Below are 16,944 nucleotides of genomic sequence, written 5' to 3' on the forward strand. Positions count from 1 at the left end.
TTGTGGGGCACACCGCAGGGCCGACCACAGATGCTGGGGAACCCCACGGGAGCCCCCAGGCTGAGGGCTGGGAAGGGGTGCTGGCTTTTTGGATTCCGAGGAGAGTGCCTCCTGCTCTCTGAGTTTATGCCTGGAGAATGTCACCGCCCTCCGTAAAGTGCCCCCTGCCTGGCCCCGAGGTACGGGGGACCCCCCAAAATTTCAACATCTCAGACAATGGGGACAGGATGTACAGCTTTATTCTCCTCCACGAGCTCCTAGGGGGAGGCCTTGCTGTGGGCGCCTCTGGTGGGGGGCAGGCCAGCCCCTGTGCCCAGTGAGAACACAGGCCCCACACGGATTCCGCCCCCACAGCGGCAGCCAGGGGACCATGAACAGGCCTGCCTTCGCTAGCAGGGACTGGGGGTGGGGGCGAGGCGGCCTCCTGGAAGCCCTCATCCCATGTGCTGACCTGGGGTGGCCCTGTGGGCTCTCTCGGGGTGCCTGGCTCCCAGGAGGCCCGGGGGTGGGTGCTTGTGCGGAGTGAATTCGCCCCTGAGGTGTGAGCGAGCCGTGGAAGGAGTGGCGGGTCGGTGCGCAGGGGAGCACAGGCGTGGCTGGTGCAGGGGACGCCCAGACCTCTGACCTGCCTGCCCCGTGCGCGGTGGATCCGGGCACTCGAGGCCAGAGTGGGAGGAGCCCTCGTGGGAGGCCCCACAACGGGGTGGAGGGTGTCGGGGAGGACCGGGTGGCCGGGACCCCGGGAGAGGGCCGAGGGTCCCTCAGAGGCGGGTTCCCTGAGGTAGGGGGGCTTCCCGCCCCGGGGTGGGAGCCCGAGGAGGGGGCCGGCGGCCCCGGGGGGAAGCAGGGAGGAGCACAGGAGAGACAGGGACTCTTCCCGCCTGCGTGGCCGAGTGCGGGGAGCGGGGCAGGCTGGCGACGGCCTGCGAGGGGCCGGGTGAGAGCCGGGGGCCCTCCCGTGGAGCGCGGGCTCAGCAGGCCGCCCGGAGCAGCGCCCACAGCAGGCTGACGGAGGCACTGAGCCACAGAGCCCCGTGGCTGCCCGCCAGGCCCGCGGCCGCGTTGCGGTTGCACTGGCTGCCTTGGCAGCAGGAGACAGAGAGGGTGCGGCCGTCCGAGGACATTGTGCTGTTGGGGCACACCGGGGAGCAGGACTTCATGACCAGGATGCCACCGGGGTTTGCTGTGGAGAGAGGGGCGAGGGCCGTGGGTGGAGGGCTCTGTGCGTCCCCCGCCCGGCCCGCCGCGGCCCGGGGCTGCCAGCACCGCAGGCCCCGTCTGCTTCCAGGGCTCCCGGGGGCTCCGTTGTAGTGGGAGGTGGTTAGAGCAGGGGTGGGGTGGCCGGGGGACGGTAGCCAGCCCGGGCAGAGCAGAGGGACAGGCAGGCTGCAGCGGGACGAGGAGGGTGTCGGGGGCCGGTCCCCACCTGCTCAGGACCCACCTCTGTGCACAGTCCCCCCGCCCGCACGTGGGCCCATGTTGGGGGGGGAACACCAGACGCCCCAGGAGCAAATTCTCCGGTCACACGTGATGAGTGGTCACGACCACGCTCAGCTATTACAGAACAGGGCAGTGTCCACGAACCCTGTCCTGAGCTATTGCCGAGGAGACGGGAAGGATGGGGGCAGGTGCTGCCGGGGACATTGACCCAGCGTGGCCGCCTCCTCCCTGGCTGAGCCCCGGCCCCTTCCCCTGAGAGACGGGTATTAGGTGGGCCGTTGGGGGGCCGAATCGAAGGGCCCACCGGTGCACTGGGCGTGGCACTCCGCGGGAGCCACAGCAGCCCCGACATTTACCTTTGTCACAGGCAAGACCCCTTGGCACTTGGCGCTTTGCTGCGCTTTGGGCCTCCCCCGCCCCTCCCCCAGGATTGCCAGCAGGGGGTCAGGAGACACCTCCATCTGCTGGTGATGCTGGGAGCACACGGGCGTGACCACCGACGGGCCTCTCGGCGGCCGCGGGTCCCGTCCCCCAGTTCCTGCTCCGGGATCCCTCCTGTTCCCCCTCATGCATCAGCACCCTCCCCACTCGGGGGGCCTCTGCTCACGGCTCCCTCTGAGGAGCACCCCCCCCCATTGTCATCCAGGGCCATGACCGCTCGGGGAGCACCGCCTGGCAGGACACACGGGTGGACAGACAGACTCAGCAGATGGGCAGTGAGGAGCAAACAGGAGGTGGGGTAAGGGGGGGGGGATGGGGGTCTAAAGGAAGCCCCCACCCCGGGGAGGGAACGGGGGCCCTCAGGGTGTCTGGTCCTGTGTGGGTGTAAGAACTCATGCTTCAGCGACAAAAGGCACCCATGGGAGGGGGGGGGTCCCAGCATGGGGGGGACCACCGGGACCAGGTCCTCCCCAGCCCTCCCACCCACCCCTCCTTGTGCCACAGCCAGAGCCGCAGAGCACAGCGGGTGCTCAGGGGCCATCGGCCAGGTGACTGAAAGAGAACACGACCTGCCTGTGCCCCACACGCCCAGGACTTGGCCAGAAGTGGGGGAGCGTCCCCTAGGCCCTGAGAAAGTGACCTGGTCCTTGGGCAGGGTCCTTCTCCGCCTGACGGGAGCAGGTCCGGGAGGCATCGAGGGGTTTGTGCTGCCTCCTCACAGCGTCCCTGCACCAAGGAGGGGTGGGGTCCAGCCAGACACCATGTCTCCCCGTAATAAGGGGGCTCTGCGTCCCATGTGGGAGGGCCTTTGTAATCATCGAGGTTCACAGGGAGCTGGGGCCCCAGCGAGGCTGCCTGGCTCATCCAGGGCATGTGACATGCTGTCGGGACCTCCACAGACAGGACACCAACGGGGACAGGGACCAGTGGGGGGGAGGGGGCTCCTCACCCCCTCCCAGAAGCAGTCGCTCCTGCCTCCTGGACCCCACACGGCCACCTCCGGCCAAACCTCAGCACACATGCCTCCCCCCTCTCTCGGGCTGCCTAGGGACCCAGTGTCTCTGCAGCATCTTCCAACCCCCCCCGCCCACCCCTCACTTCAGGGTCCCACCCTGTGCCTGCTGCCCCTGCAGGCCAACTTCCCCACTGCCCTGTCTAATGACCCGGTCAGGCTTCCCACCCGTCGGGGCCACCACAGCGACCGGGCCCCTCACCTCTCTGCCGTGCTCAAACTCCCACCATGTGACCTTCTGTGGCCCCCCCTCGCACCCTGACCCCGCCTGCCAAGGTCACCATCAAGCACCACTTGAGAGCTCGGGGCCCCAGCCCAGCCCTTGACGGCTCAGGGAAGAACCAGACCCGCAGAGGGACTTGGGAGGTCAGAGGAAGGAGGGAGCCTGTCCTAGGGGTCCGGACACGGGGGCGGGGGGGGTCGTCTGTTGGAGGCAGGCTACAGGTGTGGCCGGGAAAGGCAGGGTGATGGTGACAGGCCTCGGGGCCGAGGCCGTGGGTCCTGTCATGATGCCATGGGCCGGGCTGCCCCCGCAGCCCTGTACCCCACCCTGTCCTCCAGGCGCCGGCCTCCCTCCGGGCCCAGTCTTGCCGAATCCCTGTGCGGCCTGCTCCCTCCCGCATCTCTCACTCGGGCTCCCTCTGACTCGAGCGGGAAGGCCACATCTGGCCTTGCTCTGCGGTGTCGGGGCGGGGTGTCGGGGTGGGGGTGTCGCTGGGCTGCTCCTAGCCCACCTCCCACCAACACGGAGGCGGGCTCCGGCAGAGTGGGCGGGTCCCTACCCCCTCCGGCACCGCAGGGGGGCCCCTGGCTGGGCTGTGGGGGTGCGTGCGGGGTACTCACTGGCCTGGGTGATCACACAGTACTTGTCAGTTGGGGCGCACTCCACCAGAGACTCGCAGTCCTTGTGGCCACAGCACACGTGACAGTGAAGGGCCCGGGCTGGGGGGAGGAAGCAGGGACCCCTGTCAGCGTGGGCTGGGGAGAGCCTGGGGGCCATGTCTGGCCCTCTCTGAGCCTCCGCCACCCCCCCTTCCCTCCGGAGGTGCTCCCGGTCCCCGGGGACGGGGCTAGAGACTCGGCAGGCCGGTCAGCAGGAGCGAGGGGGCCCTGGGACGGAGGAGGGTTAACTCCTGGGGGGATCTGGGCTCTGCTTCTCACTGCCGCTGCCCCTCTCTGAGCGACACAGTCCTCCCTATGAGATGGGACCGAGCACAGCCTGAGGCTGCCCGGATGACAAGTCACAGGCTCTCGGCCCCTGCCCCACCCTCCTGTGCTGGGGCTCCCGGCCTGCACCGCGGCCTGGACCCGAGGACAGCGGGGGCTGGGAGGGTTTTGCGCACCGTTGGCACCAAGGGCTGCTTAGTTAACAGGAGGGAACAGCCCTGCCCTCCCTGCCCGGGGCCTGCCAGCGGCCCCTACCCCAGACTGATCAGTGGACAGTCCACAGCAAAAGGCCCTGGTGACCCCCCGCCCCGTGCACTGTGACCGGCCCCAGGCCCCGACCACAAGGATGCAGGACAAGGCTCCTGGCCTGGAGGAGCCCGCAGGCTGCCCGGGGGTTGGGGGCGGCCAGCTGAGGTTGGGATGGAGTGGGGTGAGTGAGATAGAGTGACACTTTGTGGGACACCTGGCCCAGGTGTCTTCATAGAGGGCAGGGGCCAGCTGGGAGGGCTTCCTGGAAGGGGTGCCCCTGGAACTGCGAAGGGGCCATTGGGCAGGTGGGAGAGCCAGCGTGGAGGGGCACGTGCTGCGAGAAAGGGCACGTCTGTGCCAGGCCTGGGGGGCTGTGGTGTGCCCGCTCCGACGTCAAAGCCGGCACCTGTGGAGTGGGGTGACAGCATCTTCCACACGCGGCTCAGCGGACATCAGGGACCCCTTTCCCTGGGGAAGTGGGGACACTTGTGGCTGAGCCACGGGTGATGAGGTCAAGCTCAGACAGACCCCAGGCTCAGAGGCTTTCTTCCCAGGTTAGGGCTCTGGAACACCCCCAGGAAAAAGAGGCAACTCTGGGGGTGACCCCTGGCTGTTCCTATGCTCCTGTCTGCAACCGAGTCTGGTCGGGTGGGGGGGACACTCCCAGCTTCCTCTGAACTAGAAACTCACATTGCCTCTGTTTCCCCCTCAGGGGTCGGAGAGTCCCTGTGTGGGGGGATCTCCACACTGGGGAGGCCTCACTGGGGCCTCCGGGCAGCCGCCCCTCACCGTTGTGCCAGCCTCTCTTCTGACAAACACCTTGTCCCCTGCCCCGTCCCCAGAGCCGGCCTCGAACCTCTGCCCAAGTGTCCCCTCCATCTGTGTTTCCGGCCTCCTCGGGACGGGCCTGGTCTCCGAGGCGCCTCTGTCTCTGCCTTCCCCCCCAGGCGGTTCCCCAGACAGGCCGGAGGCCCCAGCTCTCCCACCTCCACTCGGGGCATGTGGAGGGGGCTATTATCCCTGGGTGGTAATTATTCAGCTGCTAATCACAGGCTGGATCACCCCCTCCCCGGGGCCCCATTTCCGGTGGCCCCAAAGCAGCAGGTGCTCTCGTTCGAGGTCACACAGCCAGCAAGAGGGGCTGGGAGTGACCGACTCATTTCCCTGATTCCAGCACCGAGAGTCCTGCCTCCCAAGAAGCCCCTTTGTCCAGGAAAACAGGACACTGGCCTCCTGGCTGGTAGCCGGTCCCCCTGTCGGCCCAGAGCTCTGCAGACTCAGGCCTGTCACCGGCTCTTTCACCCACGAGAGGCAGATATACTAGAAACTATGCCCAAAGGGACACAAAGGTCTCCAGGTCTCCCCCCACCACACACACACACACACACACACACACACGCTCCTCAGGGGGAAGCCACGCCCAGCAGCTGTCTGTCCCCAACCCTCCCACCCGGGTCAGTGGTTCTTACCCAGGTCAGTGCACAGAGCGGCCAGAAGCAGAAAGAGCAGGAGTGGCCTCATCGTGGGGCATCCACCGGCTGGGACTGGGGAGCGGCCGGCACCAGGTGCCTTTATATGACTGGCCTCTTCGCCGGGTCAGACCTAGTAATTTAGCTGGAGCTGAACTTGGGACGGCAGGGCCAGCCTGACTCACGCTGCCTGGGCTCCCCTCTGCCCCACCCCCAGGGCTCCGGGGGCTCTCAGGTCACCTGTGCCCTCTCTCTGCCTGCCTCCCTGTCCTGAGCCTTTGGCCTCCCGGTCCCTCGAGGTATCACGAGGCCCCAGGCCCGGCTGGGGAGAAGGGAAGGTCTCGATGGTCTATGGGTGACAGCCCACGCTTGGGGCCTGGGGGACACAGCCCTGCCTGGGTCTTCCCGGTAAGCACAGCCATTTCTCCTGTGTCTCTCCCCTGGCCAGGCCAGGCCAATCAGGGAGGCGCCACGCCCATTTGAGTGGGGACACTGAGACACTGCAGGCTGAAGCCTGGCTTTGGACCAGCGCGTCTCAATTTTTGTGCGCGCACACATCACAGGGACCCTGGTGAAATGCTGAGTCTGAGGCCCTGGACCCTGCATCCCTGACAAGCTCCTGGAGAGGCCGGTGCTGCTGGGCTGCAGGGATGACCGAGCAGGGGTGGGCAGGGCCAGAGGGGCCCAGCATCTCAGATGGCACTGAGTCACTGCCCGTTGGCCTCCAGGCCGGGCTTGGGGGACCCTGAATGACAAGGGTGCCCCGGGAGGATGCAGGGACCAGCCTGGGCACAGTGGGCTGCCCCCAGTTGCTGTTTTGGGGTCTGACTAGGGTTCCAGAGGCCGAAGGTTGGAGCTCACACCTCCTGGTGTTTCCACCGTGTCCCTTCCGAGGGCCACCCGCCTCTCTCTTCTGGCGGCCGGAGTCCCCTCCCCAGCGACCAGAGCCTCCCTTCCAGATGCAGTTCCGACCGTGTCACCGTCCACCGAGAGCTCTGCAGGCACACACTGTCCACATAAGCCCGCCTCGCCTGGCCTCCCCTGTGTCCTCCAGCCTCCCCGCCCTCCCCTCGGCCTCCAGAGTGAAGCCACGTGCCTCCATGCCCTCACCCGGGCCCGGCCCGATGCCCAGAACACCCTTCCCTCCTTTCCTTCCCCGGCAGAATCATTATCTTTGTCCGGAACATTCTTAGACCCACTATTCCTGCCTGTGCCCTGGCGGCGCCTGCCTGGAGCCCGTGTCCTTCGCCAGGTCCCCCGCAGGGCCTCTGCTCCGTCACCCACGGAGGCTGGGCCAGCTGCTCACCCCTAGAACCAGGTGCACAGGCCGGGAGCCACGTGCATGGACGTGGGGCCCTGGCGGTGCAGCAGGGGTCAGACCCGCGCTGGGACAAGCTCTCTCCACACCGTCGCCGCCTAGCAAAGCGTCAAGGAGCCTGGAACACTGATATTTCATATTGGCTGTTTTTAAACTTTGTGTAGAACTTTCTCAATTTCAGATGTATGGCGTGTGGGGTCCCATCTGCCACGGTCCCCAAAAGACCGGGATGGGCTCACCCTTATCAGGAACCTGCTGAGAGTGTCGCGAGGGCGCAGCAAACGCACGAGCTACAGGCTCTGCGTCCGGAACGAGGGCACATCAGTGTGCTGAGAAGGGAGGGGTAAGGCCTGCGCAATCCCGGGGTTGACTCCGTGCATCTCGCCCCGTCTACTCTGCCCCCTCCACGCCTCCCAAACCCTCTAATACGCTGCACGGCATCTACCGAACTCCTCCCACCTTCATCTGCCATCAGAGCTGGGTCACTTTCTGTGGCCACGGACCGTGACGGTTAGCTGGGCTTTGCCCAGCAGCACCTGGCTTCCTTGGTCTGAACCCCTGCCCTGCACGCAGCGGTCATGAGATAGAGACCAGACTCCGAGGACCGAGCTCCTTGCCAGATTTCACCTCATCCTGACCTCAGGCCTGAGAAAGTTCTCTCCTCTGCTGCGAGGGTTACAGGACTGGGAAGGGTGCGATAGAGCCCAGACTGGTGCCAGGATATTAGAGCGTAAGGCAGGTGGCCGGCCCTAGATCCAGCTCAGAGGTCAGCGGGGAGAGGCCAGGCGAGCGCCCAACGGCCAATAGCATCCTTTAGTTTTCCAGCAGGGCCCAGTCTGGGTTCAGGGAGGGGGATCCCCTCCCTACAAGTGCCAGCTGCCAGCGCTCTTTGGGTGACGCCGACCACGGCCAGCCCCTCCTCTCACTGAACTCAGACCTGCTTGTCACCTTTGTGGCACCCCCAGGCCCCAGGTAACCCTGCCTGGGCCTCTGTGCTTGTCTGAGTGTGCAGCTGGACAGCTGTGGGTGGGGAGGGAGCCTGGGACTCTGGGATCCCCCTGCCCCAGGTCACAGACGATCGTTGGTTCCACGGCTCTGATTCCTACTGAGTGTCAGGCTCGGGCCCTTGGTGCAGGGGTACGGAAATGCGGGGCCGAGTGGGCTGGTGGACCCACACTAAGAGAGATCAGCCAGCTCAGGTGGTGGGCACCCCGTGCCCGGCCTGGTTCTATCAATGCCAGTGGCCGCTACCTGGAGAGGTACCAGGTGAGAGCTGCCTTTTGAAGTAGGGCTGGAGGGAGGGGACCCTCGAAACTACAGGAAAAGCCAATGCAGAGGAGCCGGCTGAGCCAGGGCGCCAGGGCCCCAAACTCTCCGCGCAAGCAAAGTGGGCTGCACCCTCCCCAGCGGGCGCAGCGTGGCTCAAACTGGGGTCCGTATTCCTGGGGATCTGTGAGCACTTTCCCCTCTCATAGGGCCACTTGGGGAACCCAGAACTTCGTGCATCTCAAAAAGCCTTTCGGGCAGAGGTTCTGCAGCTCAAGGGGTGGGAGACCTGGGAAGGGCCTGCCTATCTGGGGAGCCATCCTTCAAGGACAGAGTGGGGGGGGGGTGGACCTACCCCCTCATTGAACTAATTGGGCTCCTGAAACTTTACAAGCTGGGTGTTCTCCAATTAAGGTCCAGACTCCCACCCCCGACGGCAGGGACGCATGGCTTCCCTCGCCTGGCGTAGAACTCCACTCCTCAGAGTGGCTGAGAGAGAGATGTGGGGCTTCCTGTCCCACAGGTGCGTAGGCAGGTGAGGGAACTGGGGCAGCAGGTGAGGCCGTGGACTTGCCAGCACAGAAGAACTTCATCCCACCTTCCAGGGAGAGACCTTGGCCCCCGTTAGGAACCCCCAGACCTCCCCGCGAACCAGAGGCAGAGTCCTGCCCCTGCCGCCCTCTCCCTCTCTCCTACCCCGCCCTTGGCTCCTTCTTTCTACCCTGCCTCTGACCCCTCTTCCCTCCGATGCTGGGAAGGAAGGGAAGAGGACCCAGAATTCGAACGGAGGCCCCTTCCTGTTGGGCAGGGGCCGGGAAAGGGGGGCTCGTGTGCCTCCATTAGCCAAAGGGGACTCCTGTGCTCTGACCCTGGTCACACCCTAAGCCCTCATCATGTTCATGCCCTGAGCCCTGACCCTGACGAAGGGGTTCAGGACAGTCCCCACCCCCTCCTCCCCAGCCATTCGTATCACCCTGGCCCCTGGATTATTTTGAGCTGTAGGAACTTGAGACCCTGAGGGCTCAGGAGCACTTTTGCCCCTCCCTTAACTACATAGAGGAATGTAAATTGGGCGTCTTTCCCAAAATAAGGGTTATTAGCAGACATAGGTTTTATCTGAGCGACCCATCTGGATGGTAAGGCAAACATCTAATTACCAAACATCACCCTGTGAAACGCATTCTTTCCTTCTGAAATCCCAGACCCCCTCCTCAGGTCAGAGTGACATCTGTCCCTCGTTCCCCCCCCCCCCCCCGCCTTTGGAATTGCCCTGTCTTTGTGGATTCTCCCTATGAAATTCGATTTTCTCCTGTTCATCTGTCTCAGGTAGATTTGATTCCCAATGCAGCTAAAAGGATCCTGAAGGGAACAGGAGTTCTTGCCCTCCGTGAAGGGGTGAGGCATTCTCGCTCCCTGACGCTGGTCACATACTGAGAGAACCTGGCCACACTCTGAGCCTTGAGCCCCTTCACGGGCTGAGCCCTGGCCCTGGCCACAGAGAGGAGAAGCTTCTCTGGTCTTGGGGCCTGCAACCAGGGCATGGGAAGGAGCAAAGAAAGGCCGGTTTGTCTGGGGCGGAGGGGGCCCCACAAAGGCCTTTAACAGCAGCTGGAGGGACCTGGCTGGTGAGACTCTTTGAGTGCTCTGAGCAGAAAGTTTGGTGTTTTGAGTCATTCTGGCCTCTGCCCTCCCTGGCCCTGGCCCGCTGCCTTCCACTTTCCTACAGCAGGGAGAATACCAGCTTCTCTGTATCTACCCTGAGGGATCCCAGCCTCAGGGTTTGGGGTGCTCTGAGGCTGCACGCACAAGCACAATGGGCTGCTTGTCCGGACATGCCCCAGATGGCCTCTCTGAGAGGTCAGACTGTGACGGGGAGGGGGGAGGTGGCTGGGGGTGGAAATTCCCTCTGGGTGCCCGGGGGTGGGGTGTCTGCTGCTCCAGTTCTGGTCCGTCTGGACAGCAAGGAGCCAGGATGCAGGGATGCCCGATGCCAGCCCGGGCAGCTGGTACTTCCCAGGAGCCACAAGATGGCAAACCGGATAAACAAGGATGTGCCCCCTGCTGGCACTCTGCGGGGCACACCTAATGGCCTGGCCTGCCCTCCCCTGCAGGTGGGGCCCCACAGCCAGCTTCCCAGAAGAAAGGCACCGGCAGTGAGCCAGGAAGGGTGCACGGGCGCTCGCTGGCCGGGGCAGGGGCCGAGGCGGACCAGGAGGCCGTCTCAGGGAGCGTGTGCCTCTCCCTCTCAGGGTGCTCTTGAGTTCTGTCCCAGCAACTTGATTCGGAAGTCACGGCACTCTCTGGGCAGAGGCTGGCCGTGGAATTCTATGTTCCATCATCCTGCTGCCCAGGGATCGTGTCATGAGCACGCTGTGAAGGCGCACACACGGGTTGTGTCTTTCCACAATGACGGCTTTATTCAGTCACCCAACAAGGCTGACACCACCATAGAGCAGGTTCTGGGTTCCAAACGCAGGGACATTTCGCCACGTGATTAACTTGGCTTCTTCCACGGCACCCGGAGCAGAACACGAGACAGGCCACACGACAGGCAAGGCAATGGAAGGGGGTCAGACGCCAAGTCAGTCTGCGGGCGCACAGTGGAGAGGAAGCCTCGGTCCCGTCCGAGCCAGCTCTCGGCACTCACTGCTCATCACGTTCAAGCCCTTGAAGGATCTCGGGGCTGTTCGGAGACCAGTCGGGCAGAGGCCTCGGCCGCAGCTGCCCTTTTGAGGTGGTCACACATAGAGGGGTCGTGTCTGAAGAGTCTGACGGTTTGCTGCAAAAGTCTGCCCCTTTTAAGGGGGTTTAGTTGGTCCCGGGGCCCCAGCGGACCTCCTCTGCTTCGGCTTGTCGTCGGTTCCGGGGTGTCCGCTGATGCTGGTCTGGCCGAGATCTCGTGGCGGCGGTGTCCTTCACCGCCTGTGTCGCTGCTTGACACAGGCCCCCGCTGGACCCGAGTGACTCCACCTTGCTGTCTGCAGACGGCCAGCAGCAGGTACAGCTCCTGCGCTCCGGCATCCAGCTCCATCTAGCGCCTCCTACTGGCAACGCAGAGAGGCAGCGGGAAGCCGGGCAGAGGCCGGCGGCTCGGACCTGAGCCCTGACTTCGCCAGCACCCTCCCGCCACTGAGGCCGCACCCCCAGGCCTCTTTCAAGCCCCAGAGAGCAGAGTGGACGATGCTCGAGCCAAGGGCGACCAGCGGGAAGCCGGGGCCTCCCCGGCATCTCACAGCATCCTCCGCCCTCCCGGCTGCACGAGGGCAGCCTCGGCCACTCCGACTCCCTCCCACCACCCTTTCGGGCCTCAGCCGCGTGTGAACTCACGCACCGAGAAGCGGCCCACGCCCCTGCCTGCCCCGCGCTGCCCTGCCGCGCACGCACGCGGGCTCACACGCACACGTGCGCGTGTGCCCTGACCCACGCCACTCACACGCATGTGCACACGTGCTCACAGGCCCCCGGCCTGGCCCAGCTTCTCGGCCGTCACGGGGCGTCGCTGGGCAGGGCCTCGGCCTGTCACGGGGCTGGCTCTCCTTCCCAGCTGGCGGGGCCTGGGCGCGCCAGGGCTTCGCACAGGACTGGCTGAGAGCGCCACGGGAGGGCCGGAGGGAGGACGCGCCGGGGAGCCCAGGGGGCTACGGCCCCCTCCCCGCAGAGGCTGCTGCACTGTGTCGGGGCGGCTGGGCTCTGGGGTCTGCGGACCGGCTGGTCTGGTCTTGGCTGGGTGGCCTCTCCTTCTGCAGCTTGACATCCTGTCGTAAGCTGGTGGTAATGGTGTCCTCCCCTGGGGTGAAAATGGAAGGGGATAGAGTGTGTGATGCGTCCGGTACAGTCCGGAATCAGGAGACGATGTGCCAGTGAAGAGGAGGGTGGTAAGGTCGGGGCTCCAAGGCGTGGGGTTTGCTTCAAGCCATTGGGAAGACGGGGGTGAAAGGGGACAGACCGCAGAAGGGCCGGGAGGGCCCCGTGCAACAGAAGGGACCCAGGAAGCTTCTAGGGCTCCAGAGAGCGAGGCTGCCAGACGGCCGTGGAGCAGGGTGACTTCGGGGCCACTCTCCTCACCGGGAGACAGCAGGGGACGGCCGAGGCCACGCTGACTGGGGAGCCTGGGCCTTCCTCACCGGGTCCAGACCTCGAGCTCACACCCTTTTGCCAGGTAGGTCAGGGTCCGGCAGGGTGGCCACGGCCACCTTTCCCCAGCTGGGCGGGCACCAGGCGAGGTGGCTTTGAAGGGGAACGTCGCGTCCCCAGCGCTACTCCGCGGCCCTCCATTCCCAAAGCCCTGCGCAGACGAGCCCAGGTTCCCCCTCTACCTCATTCTCCACGCTACCCTGTTTGTGCGTCCGCCGAGGCCCCTCTACAGGAAGGGAGCATCTGCCGGGCCCAGCTTGGCACCTGCCACCTGGAAGGCCCTGTGTCGCTGTGGCAGGATCGTGTCTGGGACCCAGAGAGGCCAGCTGGCTGGCCTGGAGGCTGGGACGCCCTGCTGGTGGCACCACCTTGTTGGCCGTGCTCCAGAAGCCCGGCCGGTGGGCAGACAGGGGCTTGGTGCCTCAGCCACCTGGACCCTCGGTCTGCAAACAGGAGCCAGGTGAGAGAGGACTTGTCCAGATGGAGATGGGAGGGCCCCCCCTCCCCCCCACTGGTCATGCAGTCATTCGTTCAGTCCACAAACACCTATCGTGCCTCCCACGTCTTGGGCACCATGCCTGGCTTTGTGCCACGCGGCCTCGGCTGGGAGTGGGAGGGCCAGTGGTTTTCACAGGAAGGAGGGCCCCAGGGGCATCAGGGGCATCGAGTGCCGGCGAGGCTCCCACACCTGGCTGGGTCCTCCCGGCAGCGAGGCCTCAGGCAAGCTTCCTGCCTCGCTTCCCTCGTCTTTACCACAGGGACCTCCATGTGGCCAACCGTGAAAGGCACTGATGCGCATCTAATGAGATGATGCCAACGGGCACCATTCGTGCTCACCTGTACCCTCTGCCTCGTGCGCGGTTCCCAGGGCTGACACTAGACTTCCTGGCCTCGGGCTCACTCTTGGCCTCCATCCCTGGATCTTAGCAACGCCAGCAAATTGGTGCCCCCTTCAGTCCCCAAGGCCCCCAGCAATGACAGCTGGGGTTGAGGAGTCTGTCCGCCTCACTCCTTCACCCGGGTGGGACGGCTCCGGGGTGAGGGTTCTACACAAACACCAGGCGATTCCCCTGGGATGAAGCCCGTGGCCTGCAGGGGTGACTGGCTGGATGATGCCTTCTCTCTCTCGTGTCCCCTAGAGATGGCCCTTCGTGGCCTGAATGAGTCACTTGCTCTCCGATCCTCAGCTCAGGGGCTGCTTCTAGGGGAGCTCAAACCTGGCACCCTCGGTAGCCGGCCTGTGGTCGATCAACCAGCAGCCGTGGCAATGATAATGAGGACCTCAGTTGTCGCGGGAACCCTTGGACAGGCTGCAGGCATCCGCACAGTAGACCAGACTTCTATCTGCGTCTGTGGTTTGATGTTCCCTGGGCTACTGAGTCCAGGAACACATTCCCAAGTGGTAGCTGAACGGGATGTCTCCCCACCAAGGGAGCCCTGTCTCTGGCAGCGGCCGTGGGGAGGCAGGCCTGGGCCGAGAACCACAGGCGCTGGGCCAAAGTCTGGCTCCGCGTTGTAGCTGGGGCGGTGGAGGGGTGGGGCGTGCCTGGCACCGAGGCTTAGAGCCTCGGTCTCCCGAGTTGGGTTTGGGGGCCTTCCTCCAGGCTGGCCCTGAGAGTCAGACAGGGGTAGAGTGTTCTGTTACCTGCAAAGCCCGGCCATCCTCCTAGACCCCTCGGAGCCCAGACGGTCCAGGAAAGGTGTGTCTACACAGGCATCGTGCATGACCTCCGAGGAGGGTCGAAATGTGACAAAGATTGTGATCTCAGATGCCGTTAATTGGAAGGACCGATCCAAGGGTAGGGAGAGAGATTCTTACGGAGGGGAGACGAGAGAGAGAGAGAGAGAGAGAGAGAGAAAGGGGGAAGAAGGGAGAGGCAGAGACAAGACAAAGAGAGACGCGGGGGCAGGGAGGGAGCCCCTCGGGGGTGCGCGGGGAAGGTTCAGCAAGCAGCTCACCCACAAAACTGTGCGGCTGTATCTGGGCCTAAGTTTACTCCCGGTTATACGCTCATGAAAGATACGTGGTGCACCAGTCACAGAGGAGAAGGAAATACACCGGACTGTCTGTGGGGCGTCCCACGCGGCCAGCAGACGCGTTTGCTCGCAGCCGAAGCGAGGCGCCCATTCTGCCTGGGCGGCTGACTGAGAGTTGTGTCCGTGTTGGACGGCAAGAGGCACTTGCCTCCGCAGAGATGCCACCTGGGGGCTCCCGATCGCGGTTGTCAAACCCCCGGCCTTGGGCCACTCACAAGGCTAACGGCTACGATCGCTTCCGCGTGGGCAACGGTCTCTCTCATTTTCTGAAGTCTAAGCAATCGACAACACGATAAACCCAGACGCGACTTTGTCTCCTGCCGATTTCCGTCCGCCGAAGGGGTGCACAGCGCGCGGGGAAGGGGCGCACAGTAGCCCCGCCACGGTGCGTGTCTGCCGTCGCCACCGGCTAGGAACAGCAGGCAGAGTGGGGAGAAGGGAAGAAAGGACGCGGAGAGAAAGCATTAAGTAGGAAAGTGAGGCGGGAGCAAAGGGAGGGAGAGGGGCTGTGCGGTGGGCTGGGCTCAGACCCAGAGCGGTCAGTGGAAAGGGCAGGCAGGGCAGGTGGCGCTGGGGCCACAGCAGGGAGCCTAAGGCTGTTTGCACGCTGGGGCCCCCCACCAGAAGCCCCCCAAGCACATCACGGCCGCCGAGGCTGTAAATTAGAGAACGTTTAAAATTCAGCTTCTCTGGGGCGCCTGGGTGGCTCAGTCGGTTAAGCATCCAACTTCAGCTCAGGTCATGATCTCACAGTCTGTGAGTTCGAGCCCCGCGTCGGGCTCTGCGCTGACAGCCCAGAGCCTGGAGCCTGCTTCAGATTCTGTGTCTCCCTCTCTCTCCCTGTCCCCCCGCTGCTCATGCTCTGTCTCTCTCTGTCTCAAAAATAAAAAAAAAAAAATTTAAAAATAAGATAAAATAAAATTCGGCTCCCCTACCACACTCGCAGCCTCTTAAGCACTCAGCGGCCACCTAGGGTGAGGGACTGGTGGCATCTTAACCGGCCCCGTGTGGAGTGCGGTGCCCAGCAAAGTCTGAGAAGTGTGTCTTTGGATCACAAAAGTTTTCCTCGTCCCGTTTCCCCAACTCCACACAAACCAACAATATTTAGGTTATCTGGACTTCTCAGGGAAAGTGGTTCGTCTGCCTGAAAACCAGATGTGTCTCGTAAGTTCCACTTGTCTAAGTGGCCCCGTGGGGATGACCACAACCCCGTCTCCCTCCGTTTGCCATAGAGAAGAACCCAGAGCCAGCCGTGAGCCTCTGACAGAGACAGGAGCCAGCACTGACCTGCCACAGAACGTTCTACCCGGTCCCGCCTGCTTTCTCTGCTCCTTCCGGAGCACCGCACGCGCCTCCCGTGCACCCGACGAGACCAGGAGCTTCCCAGCAGGAAGAGCTGGGATCCGAAGCAGGCTCCAGGCTCCGAGCTGTCGGCACAGAGCCCGACGCCGGGCTCGATCCTGTGTCTCCCTCTCTCTCTGCCCCTCTCCCACTCCCACTCTGTCCCCCCCCCCTCAAAAATAAAAATAAACATTAAAAATAAAATTTTAAAAAAGATGGCGTGAGTGAGGAATGAGAGCTCACCACATATTCTTTCCTTCGCTCATTCATTCATCATCATCATCACCTGCCACAGAGAAGCCGCTGCCTTTCCCCCCCTCAGGGGTCCGCCGTAAGGGTTCCCCACAAAAAGCTCTGGGTTTTTCTGGATGGTGTGACAAAGCCTGTGCCGTTTGGGGGAATATTATACACATGGAACGCTGTCGTATGAAGGGAGGCTTGACTTCTTCTCACTCGGCCTGATTCCCTCGGGTTTCGTTCAGGCTGTTGCCCGTGTCACTAGTTGGTCCCTTTGATTGCTGAGAAGTGTTCCACGGCGTGGACGGAGCACGGCCGGTGTCCGCGCTCGCCCGCCCAAGGGCATCTAGGTTGTTTCCAGCCCTGACTGTTTTGAACGAGGCTGCGGGGGTGTTTGCACGGGCACATGTCTTCGTCGCCGGGAGAAGCGCCCTCGAGCGACGGCTGGGCCATGCGGAGCTTGCGTGTTCGGTTTTAGAGAAGCTGCCGGACCGTGTTCCTTTGTGACTGACCGTTCGACATCCTTGCCAGCCGCGTGTGGGCAGCCCAGTTTCTCTGCGTCCTCACCGGCATGTGGTGTGGTCTCTATTTTTTTATTGTGGCCTTTCTGACAGGTGACATCTCATTGTGACTAACGCTCAATTCACATTTCCACTACGGACGGTGATGTTGAGCATCTTTTTTTTTTAAATGTTTATTCATTTTTGAGAGAGAGAGAGAGAGAGAGGGAGAGAGAGAGACAGCGTGAGCGGGGGAGGGGCAGAGAGAGAGGGAGACACAGAATCCGAAGCAGGCTCCAGGCTCCGAGCTGTCGGCACAGAGCCCGACGCGGG

General features: G+C 63.7%; 1 protein-coding gene across 1 annotated transcript; it reads right to left on the reverse strand.

The window, feature by feature from the left end:
• Positions 1-221: 221 nt before the first annotated feature.
• On the reverse strand, positions 222-5,901 carry LOC109273051 (lymphocyte antigen 6E-like). The gene is made up of 3 exons (XM_019459699.2): positions 5,779-5,901; positions 3,737-3,835; positions 222-1,183 (listed from the first exon to the last, which is right to left on the reverse strand). Exons 1-3 carry the CDS (start codon positions 5,828-5,830, stop codon positions 972-974), a joined length of 363 nt encoding a protein of 120 aa, XP_019315244.1. The 5' UTR covers positions 5,831-5,901; the 3' UTR covers positions 222-971.
• Positions 5,902-16,944: the final 11,043 nt, after the last annotated feature.

This window comes from Panthera pardus, unplaced genomic scaffold (assembly GCF_024362965.1).
Source record: "Panthera pardus isolate Hobbes unplaced genomic scaffold, ASM2436296v1 HiC_scaffold_7, whole genome shotgun sequence".
Lineage (NCBI taxonomy): Eukaryota > Metazoa > Chordata > Mammalia > Carnivora > Felidae > Panthera > Panthera pardus.